Here is a 12,500-nt window from a genome sequence, read left to right as displayed (position 1 = left end):
CAAGTAAAATGTTGACATGAAATTGTTAAGTGTTTTTCCCCAAGAGGAACCTGTTCAGGAATCTAGGAAGGTTGGGATCATTTCCACTCCAGGAACCTTTAGGAAAGATTAGATGGAATTCCATCAAAAGGAACTTTAAATTTACTCAACAGGTTTAGGGGAGCTTTCAGTTCAGTAAGAACATTTACAGTAAGTACAGTTCCGTTTCAGGAACCCAGGAAATTTAGTCATAATCTGCAGGAACCTTTAGAGGCAAGAGGAATTTGGGGGGAATTTTCACAGTAAGAAACTTTTCAGGAACTAAAGAACTATTCAACTGGTTTCATATGAGGAACCTTTTCAGAAATTGAAGAGCTTGAAGATGATGTAATTAAGCATGTTATCTCTTCATTAATGTTTTAGCAGAACGTTTGTTTTAAAGTGTGGGTTTGTGTTTTAGATGGAATTTATTTTTGTGTTTATTTATCTCGCACTGTGTCTCACTTCCTTTCTCGAGTGTGGCTCATGGTGAGGCCTGAATGCCTCTGGGGATGTTTCATGAAAGACGAGAGTCTCTAATGTGCACAAGCAAATCCAAATGATTGGTCATAGATAACAAGACTGTGGTTTGCTCCATCTTCTTCTCGTGCGGACACAATGTGGTGTGTGTGTGTGTGTGTGTGTGTGTGTGTGTGTGTGTGTGTGTGTGTGTTTGGGGGCGGGGGGGGGGTGCTTTTATGTGGCTGCCTTATTGTTCCAGACTCATATGGAAGTAAATCAACCAAGGAGAACAAAAGCTTATTTCAAGTGTGCCTAAAGCTGTAATATATCCTCTACTCCTGTAGGGGCAGAGAGAGTGTGATATTACAGAGAGAGAGAGAGAGAGAGAGAGAGAGAGAGGGAGAGAGAGAGAGAGAGAGAGAGAGAGAGAGAGAGAATGTGTGTTACAGAGCGACAGACAGTGTGTGTTACAGTAAAGAAAATGTCTTAGAGTAGAGAGAGTGTTATATTAGAGAAAGTGTGTATTACAGTAGACAATGAGTGTTACAGAAGAGAGTGTGTGTTATAGAAGAGAGTGTGTTACAGTAGAAAGTGTGTGCTACAGTAGACAGTGTGTGCTACAGTAGAGAGAGAGAGTGTTACAGTAGAGAGTTTGTTACAGTAGAGTGTGTGTTACAGTAGAGAGTTTGTTACAATAGAGAGTGTGCGTTACATTAGAGGGTGTGTTACAGTAGAGAGTGTGTTACAGTAGAGAGTGTGTTACAGTAGTGTGTGTTACAGTAGACTAAGTGTTACAGTAGAGAGTGTGCGTTACATTAGAGGGTGTGTTACAGTAGAGAGTTTGTTACAGTAGAGTGTGTGTTACAGTAGACTAAGTGTTACAGTAGAGAGTGTGCGTTACATTAGAGGGCGTGTTACAGTAGAGTGTGTGTTACAGTAGAGAGTTTGTTACAATAGAGAGTGTGCGTTACATTAGAGGGTGTGTTACAGTAGAGAGTGTGTTACAATAGAGAGTGTGCGTTACATTAGAGGGTGTGTTACAGTAGAGAGTGTGTTACAGTAGAGTGTGTGTTACAGTAGAGAGTGTGCGTTACATTAGAGGGTGTGTTACAGTAGAGAGTGTGTTACAGTAGAGTGTGTGTTACAGTAGAGAGTTTGTTACAATAGAGAGTGTGCGTTACATTAGAGGGTGTGTTACAGTAGTGTGTGTTACAGTAGAGTGTGTGTTACAGTAGAGAGTGTGTTACAGTAGAGAGTGTGTTACAGTAGACTAAGTGTTACAGTAGAGAGTGTGCGTTACATTAGAGGGTGTGTTACAGTAGAGAGTGTGTTACAGTAGAGTGTGTGTTACAGTAGAGTGTGTGTTACAGTAGACTAAGTGTTACAGTAGAGAGTGTGCGTTACATTAGAGGGTGTGTTACAGTAGAGAGTGTGTTACAGTAGTGTGTGTTACAGTAGAGTGTGTGTTACAGTAGAGAGTATGCGTTACATTAGAGTGTGTGTTACAGTAGAGAGTGTGTTACAGTAGTGTGTGTTACAGTAGACTGAGTGTTACAGTAGAGAGTGTGTGTTACATTAGAGGGTGTGTTACAGTAGAGAGTGTGTTACAGTAGAGTGTGTGTTACAGTAGACTAAGTGTTACAGTAGACTAAGTGTTACAGTAGAGAGTGTGTTACAGTAGAGCGTGTGTTACAGTAGAGCGTGTGTTACAGTAGACTAAGTGTTACAGTAGAGAGTGTGCGTTACATTAGAGGGTGTGTTACAGTAGAGTGTGTGTTACAGTAGAGTGTGTGTTACAGTAGAGAGTGTGTGTTACAGTAGACTGAGTGTTACAGTAGAGAGTGTGTTACAGTAGTGTGTGTTACAGTAGACTGAGTGTTACAGTAGAGCGTGTGTGTTACATTAGAGGGTGTGTTACAGTAGAGAGTGTGTTACAGTAGAGTGTGTGTTACAGTAGTCTGAGTGTTACAGTAAAGAGTGTGCGTTACACTAGAGTGTGTGTTTGTTTAACCTTTATTTTTACAGGCAAGTCATTAAGAACAGGTTCTTATTTACAATGGCGGCCTGACAAGTGGAATAACCACTTAGGGAAAGGGAAGTAGGGCTAAAATTAAAAAACATTAAAAATACATACAGGTGTTACAGTAGAGAGAGTGTGTTAAAGAAGAGAGAGTGTGTTACAGTAGAGAGTGTTACAGTAGAGTGTGTGTGTTACACTAGAGTGTGTTACAGTAGAGACTGTTACAGTAGAGTGTGTTACAGTAGAGACTGTTACAGTAGAGTGTGTGTGTTACAGTAGAAAGTGTGTTACAGTAGAGTGAGTGTGCTACAGTAGAGTGTGTGTTACAGTAGAGTGTGTGTTACAGTAGAGAGTGTGCGTTACATTAGAGGGTGTGTTACAGTAGAGAGAGTGTGTTAAAGTAGAGAGTGTGTTACAGTAGAGAGTGTTACAGTAGAGTGTGTTACAGTATAGTGTGTGTGTTACACTAGAGTGTGTTACAGTAGAGAGTGTTACAGTAGAGTGAGTGTGTTACAGTAGAAAGTGTGTTACAGTAGAGTGAGTGTGCTACAGTAGAGTGTGTGTTACAGTAGACTGAGTGTTACAGTAGAGAGTGTGTTACATTAGAGGGTGTGTTACAGTAGAGAGAGTGTGTTACAGTATAGTGTGTGTGTTACACTAGAGTGTGTTACAGTAGAGAGTGTTACAGTAGAGAGTGTTACAGTAGAGTGTGTGTTACAGTAAAGTAAGTGTCACAGTAGTGTGTGTTACAGTAGAGTGAGTGTGTTACAGTAGAAAGTGTGTTACAGTAGAGTGAGTGTGCTACAGTAGAGTGTGTGTTACAGTAGACTGAGTGTTACAGTAGCGAGTGTGCGTTACATTAGAGGGTGTGTTACAGTAGAGAGAGTGTGTTAAAGAAGAGAGAGTGTGTTACAGTAGAAAGTGTGATACAGTAGAGTGTGTTACAGTAGACTGAGTGTTACAGTGGAGCGTGTGCGTTACATTAGAGAGTGTGTTACAGTAGAGAGTGTTACAGTAGAGAGTGTTACAGTAGAGAGTTTGTTACCGTAGTGTGTGTGTTACAGTAGTGTGTGTTACAGTAGAGTGTGTTACAGTACAGTGTGTGTTACACTAGAGTGTGTCACAGTAGTGTGTGTTACAGTAGAGTGAGTGTGTTACAGTAGAAAGTGTGTTACAGTAGAGTGAGTGTGCTACAGTAGAGAGTGTGTTACAGTAGAGTGTGTGTGTCACAGTAGTTTGTGTTACAGTAGAGTGTGTTACAGTAAAGTGTGTTACAGTAGAGTGTGTGTGTTACAGTAGTGTGTGTTACAGTAGAGTGTGTGTGTTACAGTAGAGTGTGTTACAGTAAAGTAAGTGTGTCACAGTAGTGTGTGTTACAGTAGAGTGAGTGTGTTACAGTAGAAAGTGTGTTACAGTAAAGTAAGTGTGTCACAGTAGTGTGTGTTACAGTAGAGTGAGTGTGTTACAGTAGCGAGTGTGCGTTACATTAGAGGGTGTGTTACAGTAGAGAGAGTGTTTTAAAGAAGAGAGAGTGTGTTACAGTAGAAAGTGTGATACAGTAGAGTGAGTGTGTTACAGTAGAAAGTGTGATACAGTAGAGTGTGTTACAGTAGACTGAGTGTTACAGTGGAGCGTGTGCGTTACATTAGAGAGTGTGTTACAGTAGAGAGTGTTACAGTAGAGAGTGTTACAGTAGAGAGTTTGTTACCGTAGTGTGTGTGTTACAGTAGTGTGTGTTACAGTAGAGTGTGTTACAGTATAGTGTGTGTGTTACACTAGAGTGTGTCACAGTAGTGTGTGTTACAGTAGAGTGTGTGTGTTACACTAGAGTGTGTCACAGTAGTGTGTGTTACAGTAGAGTGAGTGTGTTACAGTAGAAAGTGTTTTACAGTAGAGTGAGTGTGCTACAGTAGAGAGTGTGTTACAGTAGAGTGTGTGTGTCACAGTAGTTTGTGTTACAGTAGAGTGTGTTACAGTAAAGTGTGTTACAGTAGAGTGTGTGTGTTACAGTAGAGTGTGTGTGTTACAGTAGTGTGTGTTACAGTAGAGTGTGTTACAGTAGAGTGTGTGTGTTACAGTAGAGTGTGTGTGTTACAGTAGAGTGTGTTACAGTAGAGTGTGTGTTACAGTAGAGTGTGCGTGTTACAGTAGAGTGTGTTACAGTAGAGTGTGTGTGTTACAGTAGAGTGTGGTACAGTAGAGTGTGTGTGTTACAGTAGAGTGTGTTACAGTAGAGTGTGTGTGTTATTGTTCTGGTCATTATACACTTATGTGATGTCACATGATCAGCAAATCAAACACATCACAACTAGTCTTTATTTTATGTACTTTTTTGATGCAGAGTGCAGCTTTAGATTAACAACATGAGCTAAGCAAGTCAAATAAACACAAACATACTAATATAGACCAGCTTAGCTGATGTTACCAGGAAGTATTAACTATTAATAAACAGCCATGTTTGCTAACAAGCTGGCTAATGCTTAGCTAACTAGCACAATAATTATATCAAGAAGTTCATTAGCTTTGCAAGCTAGTAAACTATATATGATTGTAGAATAATTTGTCAGTTTAACAGTCAGCACTAATGATAACAACACTGTTATAATGTTCTTACCTCAGGCTCATTTTTCTGCCACATGAGATCAGTGCTAATGACGCAATTAACCCCAATGTGGAGCTCTTTGGAATGTGGCTCACGTGGACTCTGAACTCAGGCTTTGTTTCCTTTACATGTGAAGATTAATCCCTAAGATTCAGTTCACACACACACACACACACACACACACACACACAGACACACAAACATTGTGTGAGGATGATGGTGATGATGGTGATGATCATGTGCTTCTCAGAGAAAGAAAACTAGCATGAGAGAAGTTGCTAGATGAGCAGAGTGATTCTTACACTTAAGCTTATCGTCACATAGAGGGATTAATTCTGAGCACACAAAGATACTCATTATTAACACACTCACACACACACACACACACACACACACACACACACACACACACACACACACACACCCTGCTAACAATGCCCTTAGGCCCCACTTAGCTTGTGTGCAGTAGAAGGGTTCTCAGGTGAGTTAATTGTCACTCCCAGGACATGTCAGGCAAACTGAGGCATCATGGGACTCTTAAATAAAACCCTACAATCCCCCAGCTGTATAAAGCGAACACCAATTACTGCTCTGTGAAAACTTTAGTCAGTGTTTCAGGACAGAAAATTACCCATGGGCTTAAACTGAACATGGAAGTGACATCACAAAACTTACATCCACAACCAACAAAGATGTCAGAGCATCCCTAGGTGAGCAGTGATAGATTATTCACAGAATAGCCACTAGATGGCGAGTGTTTGTACGTATTAAAATTGGATCTTGTATAATTCTTCCAGTGATTTTTTAATCAGTAAAATGAGACATCCTGCTTATTTTTGTCTTGTTTATTCAGGATGTATCTGGAGAATAAGAACAGTTTGGAGACGTCTCCAGCGGGAGCTCAGGGCCATCAGATGTCTGAAACTGTGGCAGGAAACTTTGGTGAGCTGCGTCTCTTAGAAGGATTTTCTAAAAGGACAGAGACACAGAAGCTGCTGCAGGCCGCCGCTATACCACCAGGACACCACATCATCTACACCGACCACCAGGAGCACAGGTACCACCTGCTGGGGTGCCAATAGTTTAGAGAGAGAGTGTGAGAGAAAGAGATATTCCTACCAGTTACCAAGTCTTTTTGGTACAGAAATGTTACTTTAAGTGTTATGAGTTTTATATATTAATATATATTAATTGTGTGTGTGTGTGTGTGTGTGTGTGTGTGTGTGTGTGTGTGTGTGTTTGTGTGTATTCCTGAACTTTTGGAATTGGATAGAGACATGAGAACCGAGCGGGTGGTTGTTATTTTGGGGGATTAGTCAGAAACTGACTGGGTCTCCGATAAGTCTCAAACAAGCAAACAAGGCAGTCGAGTGGATGGTGAGACACCAGACTCAGTCACCGTGTTTGAGTGACACACACTCTTTAATGATGCTCATCTTAATGCCAGGAGCCAGAGCTGTCAATCAAATTCTCCTGCACAGTCTGAGAGTTTTTTCTAATAAAGGGTCAAAGGTCAAAGGTAATTTTAGATACCAGAGAAGCAAAAAGTTGTGCACACAAGTTAAAAATCTGACACCTGAAACAGAACATGATTCATTGCTGTAAATAAAAATGTCTTTATCCCACAGTGATGCTGAATGCTGGATTCTGATTGGTCACATAGTCCTGATTAATTTCCTATAATAGTGCAGTTTCAAGTCACATGTTTATATTAATGCGCTCGTTCAAATGCGTTATCAGTTCTGTAGTAACAGCTCATTCAACATTCTTATATAAACGTGATGTGCTGAAGGTTTCTGAAAGGTCATGTTTATTGAACATTTATGTAAGGAGTCTCCAGTGTCAGTGCTTTGGAACAGTCAGGGGTGAAGCAGTATACGTCTTCTTCAGATATCAAGTTGCATTTCTGTGTAACGTTAACCCCAAGAAAGATGAAAGAAAAAATGGTGAAAGTTGTAGCTGCTGTAACTGCAACCCTAACCCTATGGTAACAGTAACTCCATAGTAACAGTAACTCCATAGTAACCGTAACTCCATGGTTAAAGTAATTCCATAGTAACCGTAACTCCATGGTAATAGTAACTCCATGGTAACAGTAACTCTATAGTAACAGTAACTTCCTAGTAACTGTAACTCCATGGTAACAGTAACTCCATAGTAACCATAACTCTAACTCCATGGTAACAGTAACTCACTAGTAACAGTAACTTCATAGTAATAGTAACTCCATGGTAACAGTAACTCTATAGCAGGGGAGTCAAACTCAAAGTCACAGTAGGCCAAAATATAAAACTGAGATAAAGTCACAGGCCAAACTGCATATTTATTGAAAAATGAACTGCAACTGATGTGTAATGTTCAACCTTTTTCATATGGAAACAAACTTTAGTTTTGTTTGAACACAGGATTTGGAACAACCAGAGCTTGATATTACAAACACATGAGAAATTAAATTTGAAATAAAAGACACATCAGTGGTGTTCATTTCTTATTTAAATAAATAAATAAATAAATAAATGATGCCTCTCACTGGATCATTTTAAGTTCCTTTTTGAAGTGGATCTTTTTCAAAACCGACAACAAAACAACCAAAAATAATCATTTCATTCGATGAAAATCCAACTTTTCGACTATTAACATGCCTTGGAGTAGAAAAAGTGCATAAAGAAAACATACAGTGTATTCAAACTCAGTTTGCTACACTCTGTTTCATTTCATAGTGTCTTCTTATGTTATATTCTTTGGTTACAGACACGTTAGCTCCGTTAGCACACAAGACAAACAGGTCTGTCCTTTATATTCGTGAACAGATAATTTCCCTCCCTCCTGTCTTGAAAGCTCCTAATGTCCATCTTTCGTTTGGCCATGTTTGTGGAGACTGGAGTTAACTTGCCTGATGTGACTGTAGAACGGTTGTTAACGACTGTCAACAGAGAATGAGGAGCGCTTGCTGTTCGTGACTACGTGTCAGTACAGTGGGAAGGCATTCTGGGATTTGTAGTATTAGCGGAGCATGTGGCTAGCCACATTTAATATGATCTCGCGGCCAAATATAATTACACCTAAGTTTGACACCCCTGCTCTATAGTAACAGTAACTCTATAGTAACAGTAACACTATGGTAACAGTAACTCTATGGTAACAGTAACTCTATAGTAACAGTAACTCCATGGTAACAGCAACACTATGGTAACAGCAACACTATGGTAACAGTAACTACATGGTAACAGTAACTCCATGGTAACAGTAACTCTATGGTAACAGTAACACTATGGTAACAGTAACTACATGGTAACAGTAATTCCATGGTAACAGTAACTCTATGGTAACAGTAACTCCATGGTAACAGTAACTCCATGGTAACAGTAACTCTATGGTAACAGTAACTCCATGGTAACAGTAACTCTATGGTAACAGTAACTCCATGGTAACAGTAACTCCATGGTAACAGTAACTCCATGGTAACAGTAACGCCGTTACTGAATATTTTACAATAACATCACGACGCTGTGTCTTATTCTTTACTGTATTCTGTTTTAAGGGAATGTGAATTTTTAATCACCTTTGAATTAAAGTTTTATTGAATTCAAATAATGTTTTAGTTGCAAATAAAATCGGAAGTCAAAATGTAAATCATCAGCTGTTGTTTATTTTTGAATAAATCAGCATTTTGTCACAGCTGTAATATCAAATCACTTGTTTATTTAAACCCTGTTTGGTTTTGTGGTGTCAGACGAAACTTCAGCATGGTGAACTTCCTGAGAGGAAAGACGAGCCTGACAGAGAGATCTCCACTGCTCCGGATCACTCAGGACGATGGGCAAGTTTCAGTCTATCACACATTTACTCACAAAGTTACCTGCAAGTGTTGTGTGTTTCATCATGAGGACATTTAGACGGAGTTTATCTCACTTTCACATGCAGAGATTTTAAACAAATCGACCTCATGTCACTTTAGAGTGAGCTGAGTAAAGAGGATTTTGTTCTGCTCAGACAAAATGAAATCAGAATCAACTGAAACGACTCAGCAAACTAAATAAAACTGAAAAAGATCCTGACACAGTATTTATTTAGTTTATTTTATATAATTTCTAATTTAAATCACTAAAAATAACTACAATTATTTTTAAACACCTCAGAAATCAGATCCTTTTTATAGTCCTGAAGTACTGTAAAATATTCTAATTGTTTCAAGAAATATGTCAAGAATATTATTAGATTTTTTTATAGTTCTGATCAAACATGAGAAGGTTTTTAAATGTTTAGTCCTTTGTACAGATGATTAATTTTTTTTAAATATATTCGATAGTTAAAAAAAAATAATTAAAGAACAGTAATAATGTATGTGTGTGAAATGAGCAAAGCTCAAGTCTCAAGATGGACTGCTGTGTGTGTGTTTGTGTGTGTAGTTTAACATACATGACCCTGCGTGACACCGGTTTTGGACCCGGAGACGATTTGTGGGATGGAAATTCTGCAGAGTTGGAGCGAAGATGTCGCCTGGGGAGCGAAGTGACGAGTCTGTCTCACTCAGTGTCTACTGACAAAACTGAGAACAACTTCAAACTCTCCTCCAACCTCAGGTACTACTATCAGCTTCACTGTGTGTGTGTGCATTTCTGAGTGTGTGTTTGTGTGTGTGTGTTTGTGTGTGTGTTTATGCATGCATGTGTGTGTGTGTGTATGTGTGTGTGTGTGTGTGTTTGTGCATGTGTGTGTTTGTTTATATGTGTGTGTGTGCACGCATTTCTGTGTTTCTGTGTGTGTGTGTTTGTTTCTGTCTCCTCCAACCTCAGGTACTACTATCAGCTTCACTGTGTGTGTGTGCATTTCTGAGTGTGTGTGGGTGTGTGAGTGTGTGCATTTCTGAATGTGTGTTTGTGTGTGTGTTTGTTTGTGTGTGTTTATGCGTGTGTGTGTGTTTGTTTGTTTGTGTGTGTGTTTATGCGTGTGTGTGTTTGTGTGTGTGTGTGTTTGTTTCTGTCTCCTCCAACCTCAGGTACTACTATCAGCTTCACTGTGTGTGTGTGCATTTCTGAGTGTGTGTGGATGTGTGAGTGTGTGCATTTCTGAGTGTGTGTTTGTGTGTGTGTGTTTGTGTGTGTGTTTATGCATGCATGTGTGTGTGTGTATGTGTGTGTGTGTGTTTGTGCATGTGTGTGTTTGTTTATATGTGTGTGTGTGCACGCATTTCTGTGTGTGTGTGTTTGTTTCTGTCTCCTCCAACCTCAGGTACTACTATCAGCTTCACTGTGTGTGTGTGTGTGTGTTTGCGTGTGTGTGTGTTTATGCGTGTGTGTGTGTTTGTGCTTGTGTGTGTTTGTGTGTGTGTTTGTGTGTTTATGTGTGTGCGCGCATTTCTGTGTTTCTGTGTGTGTGTTTGTTTCTGTCTCCTCCAACCTCATGTACTGTACTACTATCAGCTTCACTGTATGTGTGTGTGTGCGTTTCTGTGTGTGTGTGTGTGTTTGCGTGTGTGTGTGTGTTTATGCGTGTGTGTGTGTTTGAGTGTGTGTGTGTGTGTTTGTGTTTGAGTGTGCTTTAACTCTATTTATTTGAATATATTGTCTTCTGGTAAAGTAGGTCCCTGACATTTGTGTACTAATGAAGCTTAACTCACTTTGTTCTAGAGTTGTGTGATTTTAATTGTGTTATATTCTATACCATTGTTGATCTTATAGTGTTGGTCTTTGTTGTTCTCTCAGCTGATTAATCAGGAGTAGTTTCAGTCTACCTTAAGGTGTGAATTGTGGGCAGGGCTTACTGATTTAAACTGAAGGTTCTTTGCTACACTAGTGTCTGTAGCGGTTTGTAAGTATCTCTCTAACACACTGTAAATAAGTGTGTAGTAATGTTTGATAAATTCTACCACACCACATCTTAAATCTCACTCTTGGTTGACTGCCTCAAACCCATCTCTGTAGTCACCTCTTACTGACACAGACACTCTTGTCCACAGAGCAGAGGTCACAATCCCAGTAACCTCATCTACCCTCCTCTGTTGTGTGTCTCACACAGTGGTGGTAGGTGGGCTCTGGAATTGTCAGTCTGCTGTAAAGAAAGCTGATTTTATCTCTGCTTTAACTTCACATTACTCCTTTGATTTTCTTGCGCTAACAGAAACCTGGATATTCCCACAGAACACTGCTACACCATCTGCTTTATCCTTTATTCTCTCACTCACTACGAGAAACAGGCAGGGGTGGTGGTACAGGTTTATTGTTGTCATGGAGATGGTGTTTTACACCTCTCCTCTTGTCTCATTTAACCATCTCCTCTTTTGAATTCCATCCCATTTCAGTTACTTCTCCAATCAACCTTGTTATCATTGTTGTCTACCGCCCTCCTGGTCCCCTAGGAGACTTCCTGGAAGAAATGGACACACTGCTTAGTGCTTTTCCTTTCGATAGCACCCCTCTGACGGTGCTTGGTGACTTCAACCTCCCCTCTGACAAGCTTCAATCTTCTTCCCTCCTCATCATCCCAGAAAATGTGGAAGAAATCACAACTTGATGCAGATCTTGATTCTTATTGTACACTCCTGGCCAAGTTCTCCTCAGATGTGACTTCTGCCAAAATTTCTTTTCACAAGGAAAAGCTCGAAGATTCAGCACAAGACCCTTGGAAGCTCCACAACATCATCATTTCTCTCCTCAACCCCCCGGCTCCATTCTTCAAGACTTTGCTTCTTTCTACCATGAGAAGAATGAGGAAATCTGCCGGACCTTCACTTCTGCCCAGACTGCACTTACATCTCACAGTATGGATTCTCCCACTACTTCGCTGTTGCATTTCTCAACTGTAGCAGCAGAAGTGATTTTACATCTCCTCCAGTCCTTCAATCCTACCATCTGCACATTGGATCCACTCCCTTTCACTATGCTCCAGACCATCTTGCAAGAGCTTCTGCTCTTCATTACCACTATCATCAATAGATCCATAGCATCTGGTCAGGTACCAACTACCTTCAAGAGAGCAAGGGTTATTCCCATCCTGAAGAAACCTGCTCTGGATCCATCAGACATCAGTAACTACAGACCAGTGTCACTTCTCTCGTTTCTTTCAAAAATTCTTGAACGCATTGTCTATAATCATCTGTCTGTCTATCTCTCACAGAACAACCTCCAAGATCCCAACAGTCTGGCTTTAAAGCAGCTCATTCCACAGAGACAGTCCTTTTGGATGTCTCTGAGAAACTACATGCTGCTAGATCAGCCAAACTGTCATCCGTCCTTATCCTCCTTGACCTTTCAGCAGCATTTTATACGGTCAACCACGAGACGCTCTTATCCACCCAAAGGAGTCTTGGGATTTGTGGATCAGCTTGGGAATGGTTCGCTTCCTACCTGGAAGGATGCTCATATCAGGTAACATGGAAGGGAGTGACATCTGCTCCAC

General features: G+C 40.2%; 1 protein-coding gene across 1 annotated transcript in view; it reads left to right on the top strand.

The window, feature by feature from the left end:
- The window catches only part of oca2 (oculocutaneous albinism II), a 99,824-nt gene that overhangs the window by 1,209 nt on the left and 86,115 nt on the right, over positions 1-12,500 (top strand). The window contains exons 2-4 of the mRNA XM_060867026.1: positions 5,956-6,159; positions 8,836-8,922; positions 9,512-9,685. Coding sequence (XP_060723009.1) covers positions 5,957-6,159; positions 8,836-8,922; positions 9,512-9,685 — 464 coding nt within the window. The 5' untranslated portion in view covers position 5,956. The remainder of the gene's footprint in view (positions 1-5,955; positions 6,160-8,835; positions 8,923-9,511; positions 9,686-12,500) is intronic.

The sequence above is a fragment of the Tachysurus vachellii genome, chromosome 4 (genome assembly GCF_030014155.1).
Source record: "Tachysurus vachellii isolate PV-2020 chromosome 4, HZAU_Pvac_v1, whole genome shotgun sequence".
Taxonomy (NCBI): domain Eukaryota; kingdom Metazoa; phylum Chordata; class Actinopteri; order Siluriformes; family Bagridae; genus Tachysurus; species Tachysurus vachellii.
Note: the sequence above shows the minus strand (reverse complement) of the source record. Positions and strands in the feature narration are given on the sequence as shown.